The sequence below is a fragment of the Panicum virgatum genome, chromosome 4K (genome assembly GCF_016808335.1).
Source record: "Panicum virgatum strain AP13 chromosome 4K, P.virgatum_v5, whole genome shotgun sequence".
Lineage (NCBI taxonomy): Eukaryota > Viridiplantae > Streptophyta > Magnoliopsida > Poales > Poaceae > Panicum > Panicum virgatum.
Window position 1 is genome coordinate 37,120,431 of NC_053139.1, and position 20,892 is coordinate 37,141,322.

General features: G+C 44.2%; 3 protein-coding genes across 3 annotated transcripts; all 3 read right to left on the bottom strand.

Moving 5' to 3' along the window:
- Positions 1–5,290: 5,290 nt before the first annotated feature.
- On the bottom strand, positions 5,291–6,740 carry LOC120702182 (protein FAR-RED IMPAIRED RESPONSE 1-like). Its single transcript, XM_039985924.1, has 3 exons — positions 6,297–6,740; positions 5,893–6,171; positions 5,291–5,788 (listed from the first exon to the last, which is right to left on the bottom strand). Exons 1-3 carry the CDS (start codon positions 6,738–6,740, stop codon positions 5,291–5,293), a joined length of 1,221 nt encoding a protein of 406 aa, XP_039841858.1.
- A 213-nt stretch (positions 6,741–6,953) lies between these two features.
- LOC120702183 (protein FAR1-RELATED SEQUENCE 7-like) lies at positions 6,954–7,955 on the bottom strand. The gene is made up of 2 exons (XM_039985925.1): positions 7,761–7,955; positions 6,954–7,655 (listed from the first exon to the last, which is right to left on the bottom strand). The coding sequence occupies exons 1-2, from the start codon at positions 7,953–7,955 to the stop codon at positions 6,954–6,956; spliced, it is 897 nt and encodes a 298-aa protein (XP_039841859.1).
- A 6,657-nt stretch (positions 7,956–14,612) lies between these two features.
- Positions 14,613–17,457, bottom strand: LOC120703807 (UDP-glycosyltransferase 75C1-like). The gene has a single exon (XM_039987981.1). The coding sequence runs from the start codon at positions 16,332–16,334 to the stop codon at positions 14,898–14,900; it is 1,437 nt and encodes a 478-aa protein (XP_039843915.1). The 5' UTR covers positions 16,335–17,457; the 3' UTR covers positions 14,613–14,897.
- Between the last annotated feature and the right edge of the window lie 3,435 nt (positions 17,458–20,892).

Sequence of the window (20,892 nt, forward strand, 5' to 3'; positions counted from 1 at the left end):
GATGTAGGTGGCTGGGTCACTGTATAATGAGATTTGTTGGTGTTACCTTTGACAATGGCATTATTAGGATTATTTTGATGTGAACTCCACTGTTGTATGTGTTGGAAGTAGCAAAGGAGCAGTTTTGTTAGCTCTGATCTAACTGAACCAGGTAACTGTGTTAGTATGCATCTCACATTTTAAGCGGTTGCTTTTTAATTTTGTTTCACATATGAGGGTCTCTGTTTTTTTTTTGCTGTCTAGGTGCTTTCATGGAGTCAGAGTGATCTTTGGAGTTGGAGGAAGTAGGAAAGGGAAATGTTTCCATCTTGGGAGAATATTCATTTGCTAGCAGTATGAAGTGGCAGCCTTAGGGTATCATTGAGGGAGGATTAGTGCCTGATGGTGTGCCTATGCTAGCCAATGCGAGAATGACTCAAATGCTGGTGTCACCATTTGTGAAGCAGGCATCGGAAAGACTAAAGTTTTGTTGCATTGGCGTCTACATTTGTGGTGATTGTTGCTGGTTATGGACGAGTACGGGGGGGGGGGGGGGGGCATTTGTTAGCAGGTTATGGGATTTGGTTTTCCACCACGAGAAAGCTTGTGATGTGTGACATCCCAAATTTTTAAAATACTAAGCAAGAAATAATAAACACAGAGTCATGCTTAATAAACAAGAACAATTCAAATTATGCATTTCTTTTGGGAAATAATATATGTGTGTTTGAATATGCATGTGTAGGTGTGTCTATGTGTATATGAAAACGGATGAAAAAATGACGTTTTGCACATGAAATGACGAGTTCTTCAAATCACAGTTTTTAAATATTTAATTTATCTTTCAAATTGTAACAAACAGGTTTTCAAAATAAATTTTAAACCGATGCTTAAATGGACTTTTGCCCAAAACCAATGTTATAGGTTTTCGAATGACGAACAACTTTCGTGTTCAAAGTTTTTCGAGTTGCCACACAAAAATGGGGGAAAAAGTTGAATTCCGAAGTGTATAGGACATTTTCAAATGCTCTCAAGTTTCAAATTTTAAATTTCAAACCATTGCTCAAATGAACTTTTGCTTAAAACTAAAGTTGTAGATCTTGAAATTTTGAACAAGTTTGGTATTCAACAGTTTTTCATTTGACCTTTGGAATAGGGAGAAAAATTGAGTTTACAAAATGAAATTTTGAACTTTGCTTTAATTACGAAATTGCCCTCACCACCATCTCCCTTCTCCTCTGTTTCACGTTCACGGCGTCGCCGTCTCGCCGCCGGCACAGCCACCTGGCCGGCCACGCACCGAGCCCTCGGCCAAACCCGCCTTCGCACCCCCGGTTTCGCTGAAAACTAGCCCTCCCTGGCGCTGCGCGAGCGTGCCACACACCCTCGACGCCTCCCTGCCCGACACACCGACGCCGTGCACCGCTCGCCGTCGTGCCTTTGCCGTCGCCCCTGCCCATCGTTCCCCAGCCCAAGTGCACCTCCCCTAGACGCAGCGCAAGCCTCAGCACCCTCCCCTCACCCCTCTCACCGCTAGGAGCCGTGCCCCAGCTTCTCCCTGCGCCAGAGGCGCCGCCGCCTCTGCCATGGCCGCCGTTCCCTAGAGGTCGCCGCCGAGCTCACTCCTCCACCTCTCCTCGGCCCCAAGTGAACCCTAGAATCGCTCCCCCGCCTCCCAAGGAAACACACCGACCCCATCCTCGCCGCCCGGGGCCGCCGGCGTACTACCGCCGCCGCACCCTATTGCTGTCGCCGCCCCTGCATGCTGACCTTCACTCTCCGGCCATCCTCCACCCGGTCCGACCGGCCTACAAGCTTCCCCGACCTCAACTTGAGCTCGCCGACCCCTAGTTCCGCCACCACAGCCGCCGGAGCGCCGCCGTCGCTGCTCGCCGCCGCCGGCAAACCGCCACTCACGCCGGCGAGCTCTTTCTCAGCCGTCTCCGACCCCAATAAGCACACCCCTAGGTAGCTCTTGGCCCCCTCCTTCTTTTCCCCACCCTAGCCCTCCCCACCCTAGCCCTCGCCGCCGGCGAGGCTCCTCGCCGGAAACCAGCCGGCCGCCGCCCCTGTCGCCTCCCCTGTTCTGTGACCGGCCAAGGGCGTCCCTGTAAGAAATAAAAGATTCCAGGGGTATTTATGCAAGAATCAGGGACCCCTTTGTAATTATGTGTCTAGGTTTTCTCCAATTTTTCAGTGAGCTTGTATATTCATTTAAAAATTATAGAAAATTCGGAAAAATGGAAACTCAATTGTTCTGAGTTCATTGCAACTGGATCTACATGTTCTGTTACAGTCACTTTTTCTTTTTCACAATATTTTTTTCTCTATTTAAAATACAAAGAATAAGTATCTTTTATTGTATCTAAAGTTGTATGCATGTGCTGGTTCTGATTTTTGGTTAGTGGTTTGTATACCAGTAGAGTGGTCCTTTTTAAAAATTTGGTAGTCATTAGACATGTTTAGCTATAGGTTTAATTAAATTTGGATTTATGTCTAGGATAAAATGATTTATTTAATACAGATTCTACACTATTTATTTTGGACTGAAATTTTTACAGTGAACCTATTTTGCATTATTTATGCCATATAAAAATTTAGAGAATTTTTAGGCAGGACTAACTGACCTAGCCAATTTATGGTAGGGAGAAATACAATAAATCATGAAAAATAGTTTCTATGCCTGGAAAAATCTCATATTTTTGTTGGAGTTTCCACTTGAGGTTAGAAACATGCTAGAAGAATTTGAGCCTCGGTAAATCAGTATTTTAGCCTGTGGAAATCCATTTGATCTATGCAATGGATTAGTATCTTATTTTTCATGCCTGTTATATAGCTCTTTTAGTTCTAAAAATTTTATAGAAAGCTCATATCAACACACCCAGCTCTTTTATGAGTTAGTATTGATAAAATTCCTACTCTATAAATGACTGCCCAACAGGATGAAAAAGAAAGTAGTAGCACCCTCCAACTTGAGTTTGGTTGATCTCCATCTATGTCAAGAAATAAATGCATTATATTCGTCTCATACATATGCATTCATATAGAGCCGACGAACCTACCAGACGGAACATACAAGTTGGTGTCTGAAGCCGAAGAAAGTCCTGGAGAAGCTCAAGTGAACTTCGCAGACGCCGTTGAGAACCCGAACCCGACTCCAGAAGCCTCTAACTAACACTGACCTAGTGTTAATTCTAGGCAAGCCCCGGAGCATGTCCTTTTATTTTAAATTTATGCAACTTATTATTATTCCTACCTACTTGCGCATTTAAATTTACAGGAGTTGCTTGGAACCTTAGTTGCATGATCCTAGGTACCTATGCTTGAACACTAGTATGTGTAGGTCGCTAGTTGGCTAGGCTAATGGTTCGGTAGAAGTCGAGTGATTTTCTGTCGCTCGCGAGAATTATAGGAATTGAATGTTTATTACATGCTGCAACTATACGGCTCACGGGCGGGGCTGTGGTACTTGTGATGCCCCGTCTGTTTAGTGAAAGATGATAAGGCCGCAGTATGTGGTAGTGGTGGTTAAGTTTTTGAACGTACTAACCACATGTCGAGAAATATGGTAATCGGTAAGCTTATGTACCTGATTACCCGGCGAGTGGACTTTACTTTCACGCTCTTTGAACGCTGTTCTCATGCGGCCACATGCGGGTGCAAGAAGGCGCACGCCAGGCGTGGATTCTTGTAGTCGAGGTGGGTGACCCTGATCCACAACCCGGAAAGAAAGGGGAAAAGTCGTGTGAGTGACTCGGTTCCCATACGTGTGTGTTAGGTCTGCCTGGCCAGGTTAACAAATTCGATTCGAATCGTCTGCTTCTCACGGTTTGGGACTGCTTAACCCTTTTGCCACATAGAGTAAGAAGTAAAAGATGATGATGATGAATATGGTTGGTTGGATGATGAAAGATAATTATTTCCACCATGTATGCTATTGGATAGATGCTTACCTAGAATGGTTAATTGAACTAGAACCTGAAAGCTAAAATCTGAAATTAAAGATCTACTCTTACTGCTTTTCGGCAAAACAAACCCCTCAAGCCAAAAGCCTTGCATGTCTTGATAAAGGGCTAAGTATACCCTTAGTCGGGTAAGCTTTGCTGAGTATTAATATACTCAGCCTTACTTGTGGCTTTGTTTTTCAGGTGGTACATCTGAGGATCTGGTTGACGTCATGTACGGGCTTCATCATGACGTCTGGTTTCGTCGCTAGACTATCGTTCGTTTTCCGTCAACCTTGAACTCTGTTGTACGTTTATAAATTCAAACTTGGTTTGTAATAATAATTCAGTTTCATACTCTGTGCTGTAAAATTTGCGGAATGTTGTATTCTCTGAACTGCTTTGTCGATCCTGTTTCAAATGGTTTAATCGGGATTTTGCCCGACAGCACTGCCGGATTACTCCGTTTTAAGTGTGTGTTAACCCTGGTTGCCGTTTCGGTGATGGTTAGCGCACTTAAGCCGGATTAATTTAGGTGGGACTGCCACATGATGCCAGCGAGCTTCTTATGGAGAGGCTGTGTTGCAGTGTTGTATTTACTGTAGTCCTATGAAGGAAATGTAGGTTCATATTTTATCACAAAAACAAGGTCAACCTGTGTAAACTTATATATGTTTTTAGTTTAATATATTCTAAAGTCAGCCCACCATGTGGTTGTGACCAATGCAACTGGTATTTGAATGTGAATTTTTGAGTTGGGGAGTTTGCATAGTGAAAACCATGTGTTTTATCATATTAATTTGATGGTTGGCTTGACATGGAGAAATGAATAGTATTGGGTCTAGTTTTGACTCTTTCCAGTCAAGGTGGGTTCTACTGATATCCCTATATGTCCATGAAAAAGTAGTAACTTGCATGATCATGTTTTGGTGGTGCATAATAATTGGTATTGGCGGATGTACATAGATTTGTCAATGTTTGACAACACGTATATATGCTTTTTAATTATTTTGTAGTGTGGTTTTTGAGAAGTTTTGCTATCCAATTGTCAAGTCAATGATTGGATCATTCCCCGTGTTACACTAGACACACAACTGATTCTACATTAGTCAGGAATGTATGAAATAAGCTGCAACATGATAGCAACTCCTAATAGAACAAGTTTCATTCACGATGTAGCAATGTCGAATTGAGTAGAATGGTGGACAGTACAAGTCAAGTACATGCATAGCAGTCCTAGAGGTTAATCAACACATGTACTTGCATAATGTTAAAGGGCAAGTCAATAGCATAATTATGGTTCTGATAAACAGTATTTTGGGCCATGTTATGTCTGATCCCCCGTTTACTGATATGAGTGGGACGGGTCACTTGTACATAATGTCTGAAATTGACCTCCTCTTCTTAGTGGGAGTGTTCTCTTCATCTGGCCAGTCTGCAACTAAAGCTGATGCGGAGTTTGCTGTTTTATTGCTGGATCTTTTCCTGCTTGCGAGCCAAGATTGTAGGCCAGTGTTTGGCGGCCTGCCGCCTAGCATGGTCCGAGGTGGGCATGCTGTTGGGCGCACTTCGGCGATGGCTGCTGTTGATGTATTTGTGATATCTGCAAGGGCTGGTTCCAAGGGTGGATCCGTAGAGTCTTTCATTGCTTCCATAGCCTGATGGAATGTTGTCTCGCTCAACGTGGCTTCCTTGTTGGCAATTTCAAAAACTATAGTGAGTAGGAGTTTCTTGCGCATATTGTCGTTATGAGCAGCCATGGTCGCCTTCGAGTCCACTGAGAGCGAGTGTTCTAAGCCTTCTTTTGTCCATCTTCTCATTATGTTTCCAGCGGGTATCTCCTGCCTGTCTAGGTGTACAAGTACCTGCCAATTTTTGGGAGAGCAATGATGATGTATTTGCTTATTTTGATGGACAAATTACTTCTGGTTTGATGCCAGATGATTGAGTTTTTAAATGGATTAATTACCTTAAGTGCATGACGGCAAAGCATCCCCATATGCTCGAACAGGCCACATTGGCATGTTACCTTGGATGTGCCTTGCAATGTGACGGTGAATTGGGTTGTAGCTTCCTCAGTGTCTTGTTTTGTATCAGTCACGATATATTCATATTCACTAATCTTTGAGGTTATGGCAAATCTCCCTGATTCGAAGAGCTCATCGTAGAATTTCTCATACGTTGCCCTTGTATAAATTGTGTGAGCATGATTTTCTATTGGGACGCTGACCCTCAGTTTGCGGGGTACCTGAACATGATCATAAGAAAAATAAACAGGCATTATTTTTAAGGCTACAAACATTAGATTGATTCTTTTTTGGTGTGGAGATCTCTGCCAGTAGGACTGGTGGTTTCATCATTTTTAGGCATTACCTGGTTTGTGACAAATGACTCCTTTGATTCCTGGTCATTTCGATCACTTTGAAATTCATTGAACTTGGCAACGAATAGGTGCATTGGCGCGGCTCGCTGGATGAATCTTTTCAACATATGGTTGGCGCTCTCACTCCTCTGTGTGCTTGTCATTCCTGCACAAAAGATACCCATGAAGTATGGTTTTGCCCATTTTTCTCGGTACTTGAATAACCGCTTTAAGAACTTGTTCTTTGACAGCCTGTATTTTTTCACCAGAGTATCCCATGGCATTTCAAACTTGGTTATATCTGTCTCATCAGTTACCAATTTGTTGAATTCATGCTTGAACCCTTTGTGCTTTGAGTACACCTTTCCTAGCCTGTCCTTAGCATTTTTCAGAACATGCCACCGGCACCATCTATGTCTTGTCTCTTTCATTGTTGATTTCATCGCCTTAGCCATTGCTACGCATTGGTCTGGATGGAGCAGTTGAGGAAAACTTGGTTAGATTTATATCTTTATTTAGTTTAAATGAAGGTATAAATTAATCATACCAGGATATAAATGGATTATGGGTTTCATGCAAATGGAAGAACGATTAAGCTGAAAGCGAACAATTTCCCATTTTTATTATTCAGGTGGTGTGTGCAGTGGTGAGAATGTGCAAAGGGTGTTTCAAACTGGTTTACCTGTTAACATGGTAATTGCTGCCTTGCCGCCCATTATGGAGATGAAATTGGCAAATGCCCACTCGAAGTCTGCTGTTGTCTCTGATGTTAGGAGCAGCCCACCAAGAACGATAGATTGGAAGTGATTGTTAATACCCATGAATAGACCAAATGGTAGGTTGTACAGGTTTGTACGGTATGTGGTGTCAAAGGTTATGGCATCACCAAAACTAGAGTAGTCCATCCTATTCTTCCCTGTGCACCACAACATTGATTTTAGCCTTCCATCTGCGTCGAGTTGAAACCTGACCTCCAATCCTGGGTCAGTCCCCTTCATGGTTTCTAGGAGCTTTAGTGTTTTGCCTATGTCATCTCTCATGTTTTCTTGAGCCATCTTTGCACATATTGATCTCACAGATTCTTTTCTCATTCCTGATCTTGAGCCCCCATCTGTTGCTCCCAATATATTACATATTCTTCCAAGGCTGATGTTGTTCTCCCTTAACTTCTTTATGAGATCCTTTGTGCTGGGGTCTATATAGCTGTGAGATTTCCAATGCTTGTTCTCACCGTAAGCTTCTGTGAGGCGATGGTTGTGGGTGTCGTTCACTCTGCTAATGTACCAGGAATGATCGCTTCGCCTGTGCAGTCTAATCATTGCCTTGCAATCTGTTCTAATCGATGCTGACCTCTTGTTCTTGTTGAGTCCCTGCAAGTAGTATTTCATAGACATAATTCAATGTATGTATTTCCCACATATGACATTTTTCTCTGTGAGTATGGGTGCTAGGTTGAATACTAGTTTCATGTTTACCTCGCATGAGCATACAATATCTAGTTTTGTTTGGTACTTGCTGTCATTTTTCTTTCCTCTGCCAAATCGAACTCCAAACCCTTTTTCCCATGAGTAGAGGTTGTAGAAATCCCTCGCTTCTTCACAACTGTTGAATATTGTACCCTCGTGTGGAAAGAAGATCGCTTCACCCGGCGACGTGCGTGCACGACGCATGGCCTTTATCATTGCTGTCTCTTCTGCTGGAGCAATTCTATAGTCTGGCCCCTCCCTTCGCGCCCGTCTGAATGCGAGAATAAAAAGATGAAACTAAGGACCATGATACTCAATTCAATTGGACTAACTTTGGAGTTGATAATTGGTGTTTGGACATGAGTGGGGAAATATAGGTGTTATTGTGATGGGGTCATTTACTAGATTACAGCCGTATTCTTGCAAAAATAGTATACAATAATTCAGCACATTAGAGTATTATCAGTTCGACTCAGCAGGCACCCTTTTTATTCAGCACATTGCAGATGAGTTCCTTTTTTATTTTTCTTTCCTAGAGTGTGGTGACGAATCTTACCTTTTTGGTCCTCTCGTTGGGGAGCTTGTGGAATTGTTAGGTGTTCCTGTCCTTGTACTGCAGTCCAGGGCTTGGCGGTGGCCTTGCTGAAGTTGGAGAGGGTCTTTCTGGGCAATCGCGGCAACAACGGCAACTTGTGCATCTCCTTGTTGCCAGGGGATGGTAGGTTCGCCGGCGGCCGAGATGAAGTCAGAGGCTATGTGCCTACCGCACTGCTGGTCTCTCAAAGTGGCATGAGCTAGGCTGCTCTGAATCGGATCCATGGCGGATGAGAGCGATGAACAAATCCTGATCTCGTTCTGGCGTATATGGCCTAGGATGCTTCCATTGGAAGCCAACCCCGGTGGCGGATGTGAGCGAGATGAATCCCTTGCCTATATGTATGGCGGCCTAGATCATTCCATTGGAAGCCAACCCTGTTGAACCGGAGACGTGTGAATCGGGAATGGGTTCTGCCTGTGCCTTGTTGACCGTTCCTTTAAAGCACGCTGCCCACGCTGGCAAATTGATCTGATTATGTTGTCCACGTTGGTTAATCGCCCGAACGGTAAACGAATCTCAGCGCAGATGTCGCTCGTTCGATACCGTCCGTCGAGGGTGGTACGTCCCACCGGGCGGTGAATCAAGCTCCTGCCTCCTGTGCGGCTGCACCGCAAATCGAGCAGGATGGACGATGGAGAGGGACGTTGCGGGGAACGAACGGACGACGGGGATGAACAACGGTCTGGCATGGGGAAAAAATGGGATGGACCCATTTTATCGTTGAGGTTATAGAGAAGCAAATACTTGTGATGAATGTCACATTTAAAATGTTGAATCTTATTGCCCAATTATCTAAACACTAACGGATATATTTACTCCGTTTCAAATTACAAATGTTTCGGTTTGTAAGACTGAAGTTTCGACATCATCTGTGCAGCTGCTTTGGAGGAAGTTTTGAAAAAAAAAATTAGGTAGCTATCGTTTTGCTACTCTTTGTCGCTCCTTTGGTGTTGCTGGAATTGTTGGAGACTTTTAATCTGTAGACTTTTAGCCTTTAAATCCTCATTTGTTTTGTGCCGAACCTTGAATTGTGAACTGATGTAATTTCATTACTAGCAGTAATGAAATCAGGGGCATTACCCCCGTGTTGGAAAAAATAAAACATTTTGATTTTTCTAAATACATTATATTTAGTATGCATCTAGATGCACGTATATCTCGATACATAGGAAAAACTATGTATCTAAAATTTTTAAAAAAGATTTATAATTTGAAATGAAGGGGGCAGTATTTATTGAGCTCTCTCTTAGCTATATCATACTTTTGTCGTCCTATGAAAATTGCAATTCTAGTGTTTGAAAAATTCCCACAAAGAGTACAATCCTAAAAATTTGATCTCAACTACATGCCTAATTAAGTGGTCAGATTTAATTTGTATGTTAAAACATATGGCTAACTAATGAGGGCACACGAATCTTTTCACGCCACCTATAATATATCAGGAAAAATAGAATTGCACTTTTTTATACGACGGAGTATATAATGGGGGCATTCTAATTCGCAAGCGCGCGCCAGAACAGCTGCTGGCAATCAATCCGACAAACATGTTATCTTTCCATTTCTAGTCTCTTTCATCGTTTTCCGTTTCCACCCATCTTTTAATAACTGAAAGCTGGTCGCGCTCGCGGCCAGGGAGCGCGTCCACATCAGCTTCCAAAATATTGGCCGTCAGATCGCGATCCGACGGTCAGAAATAGATAGGGACGTAAATTTTGCAAAAAAATCCGTACTTTGTTAAAATGAATACGGATTCCATCAATTTAATAGAAAACCCCTCGGACTTTGTGGAGCCTTACTTTACCAAAAAAACCCTGAACTTTTAGTAATCGCGTCGTACTCCGTAAATTTTGTAAAAAAACCCTGGACTTTGTAAAAATTGATTCTAAAGTCCATCAATTTTATGAGAAACCCCTTGAACTTTTCAGTAATCGATCGGTACTCCGTCGACGCCAAATTTACCAAATAACCCCCGCAGTCTACCAATTTTACAAAAATCCCCCCGGACTTTTTGCAGTTCAATTTTTTTAAAAAACCCCTCGGACTTTGTGGAGCTTTACTTTACAAAAAAACCCTGAACTTTTAGTAATCGTGCCGTACTCCGTGAATTTTGTAAAAAAACCCTAAACTTTGTTAAAATGATTTTGAAGTCCATCAATTTTATGAGAAACCCCTTGAAGTTTTCAGTAATGGATCGGTACTCCGTTGACGCCAAATTTACCAAATAACCCCCGCAATCTACCAATTTTACGAAAATCCCACCAGACTTTTTGCAGTTCAATTTTTTAAAATAAACCTAAACTTGAGGGCATATTTCTGCGCGGTAATTTACCAAATAACCCCCGCAGTCTACCAATTTTACGAAAATCCCCTCGGACTTTTTGCAGTACAATTTTTTAAAATAAACCTGAATTTGAGGGCATATTTCTGCGCAGCGATCCGACGGTCAGGAATAGATAGGGACATAAATTTTCCAAAAAAACCCCATGCTTTGTTAAAATGAATACGGAGTCCATCAATTTAATGGAAAACCCCTCGGACTTTGTGGAGTCTTACTTTACCAAAAAAAAACCTGAACTTTTAGTAATCGTGCCGTACTCCGTGAATTTTGTAAGAAAAAACCTGGACTTTGTAAAAATTGATTCTGAAGTCCATCAATTTTATGAAAAAGCCCTTGAACTTTTCAGTAAACGACCGGTACTCCGTCGACGCCAAATTTACCAAATAATCCCCGCATTCGACCAATTTTATGAAAATCCCCCCGGACTTTTTGCAGTTCAATTTTTGGTCAGAAATAGATAGGGACGTAAATTTTGCAAAAAAAAATCCGTACTTTGTTAAAATGAATACGGAGTCCATCAATTTAATAGAAAACCCCTCGGACTTTGTGGAGCCTTACTTTACCAAAAAACCCTGAACTTTTAGTAATCGTGTCGTACTCCGTAAATTTTGTAAAAAACACTGGACTTTGTAAAAATTGATTCTGAAGTCCATCAATTTTATGAGAAACCCCTTGAACTTTTCAGTAATCGATCGGTACTCCGTCGACGCCAAATTTACCAAATAACCCCCGCAGTCTACCAATTTTACAAAAATCTCCCCGGCCTTTTTGCAGTTCAATTTTTAAAAAAAAACCTCGGATTTTGTGGAGCTTTACTTTACAAAAAAACCCTGAACTTTTAGTAATCGTGCCGTACTCCGTGAATTTTGTAAAAAAACCCTAGACTTTGTTAAAATGATTTTGAAGTCCATCAATTTTATGAGAAACCCCTTGAACTTTTCAGTAATGGATCGGTACTCCGTTGACGCCAAATTTACCAAATAACCCCCGCAATCTACCAATTTTACGAAAATCCCACCAGACTTTTTGCAGTTCAATTTTTTAAAATAAACCTAAACTTGAGGGCATATTTCTGCGCGGCAATTTACCAAATAACCCCCGCAGTCTACCAATTTTACGAAAATCCCCCCGGACTTTTTGCAGTACAATTTTTTAAAATAAACCTGAATTTGAGGACATGTTTCTGCGTAGCGATCCGACGGTCAGGAATAGATAGGGACATAAATTTTCCAAAAAAAACCCCATGCTTTGTTAAAATGAATACGGAGTCCATCAATTTAATGGAAAACCCCTCGGACTTTGTGGAGTCTTAATTTACCAAAAAAACTCTGAACTTTTAGTAATCGTACCGTACTCCGTGAATTTTGTAAGAAAAACCCTGGACTTTGTAAAAATTGATTCTGAAGTCCATCAATTTAATGAAAAAGCTCTTGAACTTTTCAGTAAACGACCGGTACTCCGTCGATGCCAAATTTACCAAATAGTCTACCAATTTTACGAAAATCCCCCCGGACTTTTTGCAGTACAATTTTTTAAAATAAACCTGAATTTGAGGGCATATTTCTGCGCAGCGATCCGACGGTCAGGAATAGATAGGGACATAAATTTTCCAAAAAAAACCCCGTGCTTTGTTAAAATGAATACGGAGTCCATCAATTTAATGGAAAACCCCTCGGACTTTGTGGAGTCTTACTTTACCAAAAAAACCCTGAACTTTTAGTAATCGTGCCGTACTCCGTGAATTTTGTAAGAAAAACCCTGGACTTTGTAAAAATTGATTCTGAAGTCCATCAATTTTATGAAAAAGCCCTTGAACTTTTCAGTAAACGACCGGTACTCCGTCGACGCCAAATTTACCAAATAATCCCCGCATTCGACCAATTTTATGAAAATCCCCCCGGACTTTTTGCAGTTCAATTTTTTAAAATTAACCTGAACTTGAGGGCATATTTCTGCGCGGTAACGCCGCGCAATGTTCTAGTTTTACTTTATCGCAGGCTCCATTCCGCAGTCTGTTGGCTCGGTAGTGCCACACGACTCCCCAAGGCACTATCTACCCAAGTGCGCTGCGTGATCCTCATTCTCTTTTATCATTCAATATAAAGAGTTACATGAAAAAAAATATAAGACCAAAATATGTAAACATAAATGATATACTAAATATATGTAAGGTAAATCATCCAAAACAGCTATAAAATAAAAAAATATATACATAGAAAGTTATACTTCTATTAACATTATTCATATAAGAAATATAAAAATTAAATTTATATATAAAAATTATGTTCATAAGTTATGCATGAAAGCAAAGAAATCTTTGCTTAAATTGTATGGCGCAAAACTTATGTGCATAAATCGTACTACAGAAATTACGTGCACGGATTTATGTTCATAAGTTATGCAAAGAAAGCAAAAAAAGAGTATATAAATTGTATGCACACATTTTATGTCAACAAAAAATTTTGCTAATAATTTATGCATAAATACTTATAGAAGGTTACGAAGTAAAAATATTATCTCAGGCAAAAAAAAGTTCATTGAAAAAAGGGAAAGAAAAGGCATGCCGCTGGCCGGGAATCCACTGGAACCCACACACGTACTGTTACCGGGGTCACCACACGAGACTGCTACTTTCGCATAGGGGCTGCCTGACTGAGCACCACGTCACGTGCACAGGCCGCTGCCGCCTTGGCGCCTTGCTTGGTTGAAGCGAAGAAAGGAAATGGAGCGCGAGCCGGGGATGTGTGGTCGTAACATTGGCGCGAGTTCGCACTATCACATTATAACAGAAGAGCTATAGTCTCGATCTCATGCATCTACATAAAAGTACCTGATCGTTAATCCTCCATATATAGCATGGTAAATCTGTATCTCTGCATCTCTCTCCTACGAACATCTTGAACATAGCTCGGGCTAACTTAATTTCTGCAGTCGCTTTCATGGTGGAAATTTGGAAACCCATCATGGACTTAGGCTGGTTCCAACAGCGGGTCTGCAGCCCCAGCCCACAGCCACAGCCACGTCAGCGCCACGTCAGTTCTCGCCAGCCCACTCGATCCCAGCGCTCCATCAGTCAGCCTGCAGCCTCAGCCCACAGCCACATCAGCGCCACGTCAGCTTCTCCATTCCAGACTTAACCATTTCAGAACGCGTTGCTCTATGATTTAAATTGACACAGCAAAATGGGGAGTGAGAGGTGTGGAATGAGCTCCAACCAGCCCTCTCTATTTATAGATGAGTTGGGGACGAAATTTGTGATTTTTTGGAATTTTTTTCGAATTTTTTGGAGTCCAAACGGTCAAAAACGGCTAATTGCAACGGCTAGCTGACGCGGCGCTGACATGGCAGCCGTTGGCCAATCACAGAGCGCCGTGTGGCAGCCGACCGGACGCGGGGTCGGTACCGACCGCGCACGGCTCCAACGCCGGTCGGTACCGACCGCCCGGCCGGTAGCGCTACCGCCCCGCGCTCTCGGTTTCCGCGCTTACCGACCGGCGCGGGTCGGTAGCCGGGTCGGTACCGACCGGCGGGGGTCGGTACCGACCCCGTTGGAACCAGCCTTAGGCCCTGTTTAGATTTTTGGCTGTAAACCCCGTAAACATAAAAAAAAAGTCACATCGAATATTTTAATACAAGCATGGAGTACTAAATGAAGTCTATTTACAAATTTTTTTGTATGGATGGGCTGTAAATCGCGAGACGAATCCAATGAGCCCACTTAATTCATGATTTGCAACAGTAATGCTACAGTACTATCCGTTAATTATGGATTAATTAGCATCATTAGATTCGTCTCGCGATTTATAGCTCATCTGTGCAAAAAAATTTGTAAATAGAATTTATTTAGTACTTCAAATTAGCAAAATTCCATCGTAAAATTTTTTTGTGTTGGAACTAAACACAGCATTATTCACTCTGTTCGCTGTTTGGTTCCTCCAGCCAGCCAAAAGTATTTTATTCTCACATAACTCCAGCCACCAGACAGGTAACAATATTTTTTTCTCACACCACACAGTCACCGTCACCGTCACCGATCCAGGCGCGCCCACGCCTGGACCGCTCATCAAGCTACACGAACATAGGCAAGCCGCCAGAGAAGAAGACGGAGTTGAGAGCCCAGTACTCAAGTACTGAAGACCTGAAGTCCATGGAGGAATCCATGAATGAACATATGTATTCTCCTTGCAATTCACGGAAATGGCACAAATCTTCAAAAGTCACTCCTTGCTCCATCCACAAACGCCACAAGATTACGCTCCGACGAGCCTCCTTTTCCAATGGCCTCCGCGACTGCCCGCTTCCACTCCCCCGCCATGCGCCGCACCTCCGCCGCGGCCTCCGAATCCCCCATCACCTCATCGACGCACCGCCGCACCTCCGCCGCCCGCAGCACGCCGCCGCCGTCCACCCGCGCGCGCACGCCGGCGCGCCAGTCGCGCACGACGAGCTGCGCGTTCACGCGCTGGTCCGACATCCCGGGCACGCACGCCATGGGCACGCCGCTCGCCACGCTCTCCAGCACCGAGTTCCAGCCGCAGTGCGTCACGAAGCACCCCACCGCCGCGTGCGACAGCACCCGCACCTGGTCGCACCACTCCACCGCGACGCCGTTCCTGAGGCGGCGCTCGCCCACCATCTCCGCCGCCTCGGCCTCCCCGAGCGCGGCCTTGATGTCCTTCCGGACGACGCACAGGTACGGCCTCCCGCTCTCCTCGAGGCCCCGGAGCAGCTCGTCCAACTGCTCCCTCGCCATCGTGGACAGGCTGCCGAAGGAGACGTACACCACGGAGCTCGCCGGCTGGGTGTCCAGCCACTCCATGTACCTGGCGTCGTCGTGCTCGAAGATGCCGGCGGCCTCTTCGTCGCCGGACGGGAGCACGGGGCCGACGGGGAGCACGTCGTGCGCTCCCATGGCAGCGAGGGCGCCCGCCTCGAGCTCTTGGCACGTGTTGACAAGGACGGTGGCCCTGGGCCTCTCCTTGTCAAGCGATTCGATCAGGTCGCGGATCGTGGTGAAGATGCTGTGGAGGGCATCGGAAGGGTCGGTGGAGTCGGTGAGGAAGGAGGGCAGGTCGCCGATCGTTTGAGGCGCCAGGCCCGGGATCTCCACGACGAACGACGGGTCGTGGCGGTGCTCGGCGACGACGCCGGCGGCGTGGCCGTTGAAGTAGTGGTGGTAGATGGCGAACACGGCGGCCGGCTGGATCCAGTAGAGCGCGGACGGGACGCCGCGCTCCCGCGCGACGCCGGCCGCCCACGGGAGCAGGAGCGTGTACACGACGCGGGTGACCGGGCGGCCCCGCGCCGCGAGCGCGTCCAGGAGCCCCGCGACGCCGCGCGCGCCCGCGGCGTGGAAGGACGCCATCTTGGTGGTGAGCGACCCGGCGTCGCCGTCGTCGTCGCTGCTCCGGGAGTCACCGGCCTCCGTGCCGTCGGAGAACGGGCGGAACTCGAGGCGGGGGTCGTCCCCTCCATGCTCCGTCGACTTGGCCGGGAACATGAGGCTGTGCGCGGCCTCGGCGGTGGAGAAGGTGACAAGCACGTCGGGCGCGGCGGCCAGCAGCCGCCTGGCGAGGCGGAGCGCGGGCGCGATGTGGCCCTGGAGCGGGAACGTGAGCACCAGGAAGTGCGGCCGCGGCGGCGACATCCTGGGCAGTGGCTTGGCCTTTCCTCACTTGTCACTTGTTAGCTACAGCTTGGCACAGGCAAGCGGGGGGCGTGAGAGCGCCGGAGTTCTGATGTGATCCTACTTAAGCAACGCCGGGTGAGCAGTTTTTTTTTATAATATGCTTCTGTATTCCTTTAGTTAAGAATAAAGTACAAATACACAAAGAAATACAGAAACATACATGAAGGATACATGAACATCTGTTTCCACCAAGCTACGCAAAGGACCCTGAACAAACTGAAAATTACAAAGAGACCCCTGGAACCTTCACGAACCGCCAACACTTGAACTCGTCGTCGCCGGACATCGCCGCCGGAGAAGAAACCGACTACCGCCATGAACCGGACAAGCTCATCACACACAGGCTTTTGTTGGAGTCGCAGTGTAAGAAGCCATCTGCGAAACGCCCATCGACCGGGGACACACCCCAACTCCTCAAGTCCTGGATCCAACCTCACCGTCGACGACCACCGTCGAGGGAAGACCGAGTTGGAATCCACCGCCAAACAGCCACACCACCCGCAGCGGTCGCTGCATCCTTGAAGCAAAAGAAGGCCAGCAGCCACCCCATCAGTTAGGAAGGGAGACTCACTGACCGCAGGCTCCGAAGCAGAACTCCACGACCTCGCCGATGAAGCTGGAGCAGAGCAACACCGGGGCGAGGAAGAGGCCTGGAAACCTTATTCCCCTGCGCCGCCGTCGCCATCGCCTCATCGACGCCGCTAGGAAAGCCAAGCCGCAGAGGAACACCCCCTCGGCAAAACCTAGCTCCGCCTCCGACGATCGACGGCGAGCACAACTACCTACCCTATATACATCCGCATGGCAATCCCGCGGTCTCACTCCCTCTCCGACGGCTCTCCGGCCATCGGAGTGGAAGGAGACCGGCAGAATCGCCGCCGGAAATGGTGTCGCCCCCTTTTCCGCCTCTCTCAGCTGTAGCCGGCTCGAGAGGGTGCGAGAGACTGGTCCGCCAGGGCTCTCGCTTCGGTGGCACGGAGAATCGGGTGCTCGTCGAGTCTGGGGGATTGCCGGGTGAGCAGTTGGTCAAGTTCCCATGGCGTTTTTCGATCGGAACCGACAACAAAGAATTGGGGGGGGGGGGGGGGGGGGGGGGGGGGGGGGGGGGGGGGGGCGGGGGGACTATTGTCTTGGTGGGCGACAGTTTTACTAGCGTCATCACTGAGCGGGGTGGAGAGATCAACGAGCCGGTGAGCAGTGACCTCGTGCCAAAAGTTTCGTCTCTCTACTGGCACATCTAGGTAGCAGCCCAGCACAACTAGCTGCGACCTTTCTCTTCGACTGAAATTTTTTACTCTCCCATCAGAGAAAGTAAGAACCATTATCCACAACTAGATAACACTGCTCCTACATTTCTGGTAACTGATTTCTTCCATGCTTTTAGATCACATTTGGGTTTTTCAGTTTAAGTCACACACCAATTAAGAGTATTAAATATATGCTTATTATAAAATTAATTTCATAAGTCATGATTTAATCACGAGACGAATCTGTTAAGACTAATTAGTTCATAATTTGACCACTAATTGCTACAGCAACCATCCACTAGTTATGTATTAATTATACTTAATAGATTCGTCTAGAGCTTTAATTGCTACTTATGCAATTATTTTTATATTAAATTGACATCTGACCATTTAAATTGACATCTAAATATTCGATGTGCGAGGTCTTAGCCGACCGATCGATCTCGACCATCAAATCAAGAACCAACAGCCATCGCATTGTATCGTTCCTCTCATCAGTTCTGCTCTACTCCTCTGTCCTGGCATCATTTATTAGCCCCACCGCCTCCTCCTCTCGTCGATGGGAGGCGGGAGCCCTGCTTATAGTTGAAGCCTCCTCTCCTCCTCTTGTCACTAATGCGTGTATATGTTTTTTTGTTTTTCTGTGTTGGTGGGGGATGCACGGCGTCCAGGCGGAGGAAGCGGTCACTGATGTGGCGGCGAGGCGACAGTGAAACTGCCGGTGGGCACCAAGACAGGGGGGTCACAGCCACCTTCTCAATTCAATTATCACTTGCTATATATAAGAAAATAATTAATAGCTATTTTTTCTGATAGTAACAAATAAGATTGTTAGAGTATATTAGGCAACTCCAGATATGATAGTTTAGGATTGATGTAATCCCGTGATAGCCTTCCTTATCTCTAGGAGAGGTGTCTTGCCCTCCAAGTCTTGTACTCCTATATATACCGCCCAAGGGGCTCATTGCAATACAATCGACCGCATTATACGCATCCTACCTTTTCTACAAAGATCAAATATGAAATACCCAATTACTACATGTAATTAATCATGAAACCATAATCAATCGGTCTATCGCAATAAGTGTAGCATGGCTCCCATTCTGGTGGTCACATCAAAGATTGCACCCTTTTGTTGGACTTTTTTAAATGCCAAAATTGTTTTTTTTTTATGGAAAGGAGAGAGTGGTCTTTGACATCAACGAGACCATAAGATGAATTTAAACTTTCAATTCAGATCACCAAAGTCATCTAACTCTATATTATAATTATTACATGAAAGTCATCCACAAACATTATTTTATTTCAAATTCATCCACCCCAAAGGAACCTGCAGGTAAAACAAACAAAAGAAACAAACATGTATGTTCAATGCGATAGATACCTTTAGTGACTTTAACATGTATGTTCGATGCGATAGATAGCTTCTGTTGGACTTCAACATGTATGTTCGATGCGATAGATAGCTTCTGTTGGACTTTAACATGTATGTTCAACTGCGATGGATAGCTTCAATTAGACTTTTTAGTTTGTTTGTTGGCCATGCATGGACAATTTTCCACAAATGGGGCCAAACAATAGGCTCTTTGGAGTAAGAATTTGCAGAAGTATGAATGGGCAAGAAAACAAAAGTAAGATTGGAGTTAGATGACACTCAGATTTAATGGAATTTAGAAAAATGAAGGAACATGGATGTAAGAAAAATATTGTATGCAACTTTGCAATGGCAAGCCTGTCACTAAAATATACTCCATCCATTCCAAAAAAGACAAGTCATTATAGTTTGTTCTAAGTCAATTTTTTTTAGTTTAACCAAATTTATATCAAAATTATTAATATTTATGATATAAATAGGTAAACTTTGAAATTCACTTCATGATGAATCTAAGATACTTATCTGGTCTCATTAATATTGATAATTTTTATATATTAGTCAAACTTAAGAAAGTTTGATTTAGAACAAAACTAGAATGCCATATTTTTTTGGGACAAAACATGCATTATACATTTAGTAAGAGCTTTCTTGAATGGCCAAGGATTATTGTTTTTTGTAATTTATTCGCAAGTGGCCATGTGTCTTGTAGTCTAATTTGGATAATCCTTAAGGGGAAAAAATAAACTAGGAACCAATAATCTCCAACAAATTTTTTTAACAAAAAGTGTTGATCACTTGGTAAATTAGTCTTAGAAAAGAGGAACAAGTTCAATTTACTCCTCTCAACTATAACTAAAGTCTGGATAACCCCCTAAACTATAATTTGGTTCAGCTTACCCCCTAAACTATGACATTTAGTTTATTTTACCCCATAATACAATGTCTTTTTTTTTATGCTACATGTTTATACTGCAATGCCGCCATAGGTAAAGTTTGATCCTGGCTACACCACCGCCTTACAATCTAGTGGGTTAAAGTAGCTAACGTGCGGTGTACTGCTAGGTTCCCTAATATAATATCACACCCAAGGACCTAGACGTGAGGAGTTAACTAAACTAAGAAGGAAATTCAAATAACAACTCTAGATTCAACATTTTGTCCAGTGGATTGAAATCTCTTTGTTGTTTACTTAACTGCTGCTATACAATGACTTATTGTCTACAGCTTCAACATCAGAATTACCTAGCTATAGGGGCTAATCAGCTGAAAACGTGAGTGAAAAGGATGGATCGTAGTGTCAGTCTTATACACTTGTAATTTGCATTGTCATCAAAGATGTGTAGATAAGTCTTTGTGATAAATGTCGCATTCAAATTTCAAACCTCAATGATATTGAGTACCCCGATTCTTTCACCACCGTAGAAAGTTTGGATTAGGCCGTAATTAAATAATTTTGAGCATTTCTACTGGATAGTTTATATGAGATCTAGAATCATCAGAGATGTATCAATCCATAGTATTTACTAATGAATTGTTTGGTTGAAGGAATATAGTATTCACTCCTAACATTTGTGTTTGGTTTAAAGATGGAACATATTGACCCATCTTCACTGGTGACGAATATTCAAAATAACATAAAAAGATCTAAATTGAAAAAATAAAGCAAACTAAATTTCGTCGGATGGGTAGACGAAATCTATGAAAATTGAGTTTTTGTCTACCCATTAGACGAAATTATAATTTTGTCATCGAAAATTGCAATAAATTGTAATTTTCATGCAATTTCATCTTCTATGTGGGCGAAGATACAATTTTCTTCTAATTGTTTTGGTCAAATCTCAATTTCGTCAGCTGCGCACTAGTGCTGTTTTTTTTGGAAGACCCACCAGTGGCT

Bases quoted from the DNA above. Each gene is read 5' to 3' on its own strand.
- LOC120702182 (XM_039985924.1), bottom strand. From the start codon at position 6,740: ATGGCTAAGGCGATGAAATCAACAATGAAAGAGACAAGACATAGATGG. The intron at 6,172-6,296 runs GTAATGCCTAAA...GATCATGTTCAG, and splicing joins AGTCATTTGTCACAAACCAG to GTACCCCGCAAACTGAGGGT. The intron at 5,789-5,892 runs GTAATTAATCCA...AAAAATTGGCAG, and splicing joins TTTGCCGTCATGCACTTAAG to GTACTTGTACACCTAGACAG.
- LOC120702183 (XM_039985925.1), bottom strand. From the start codon at position 7,955: ATGCGTCGTGCACGCACGTCGCCGGGTGAAGCGATCTTCTTTCCACAC. The intron at 7,656-7,760 runs GTAAACATGAAA...TACTACTTGCAG, and splicing joins ATATTGTATGCTCATGCGAG to GGACTCAACAAGAACAAGAG.
- LOC120703807 (XM_039987981.1), bottom strand. From the start codon at position 16,334: ATGTCGCCGCCGCGGCCGCACTTCCTGGTGCTCACGTTCCCGCTCCAG.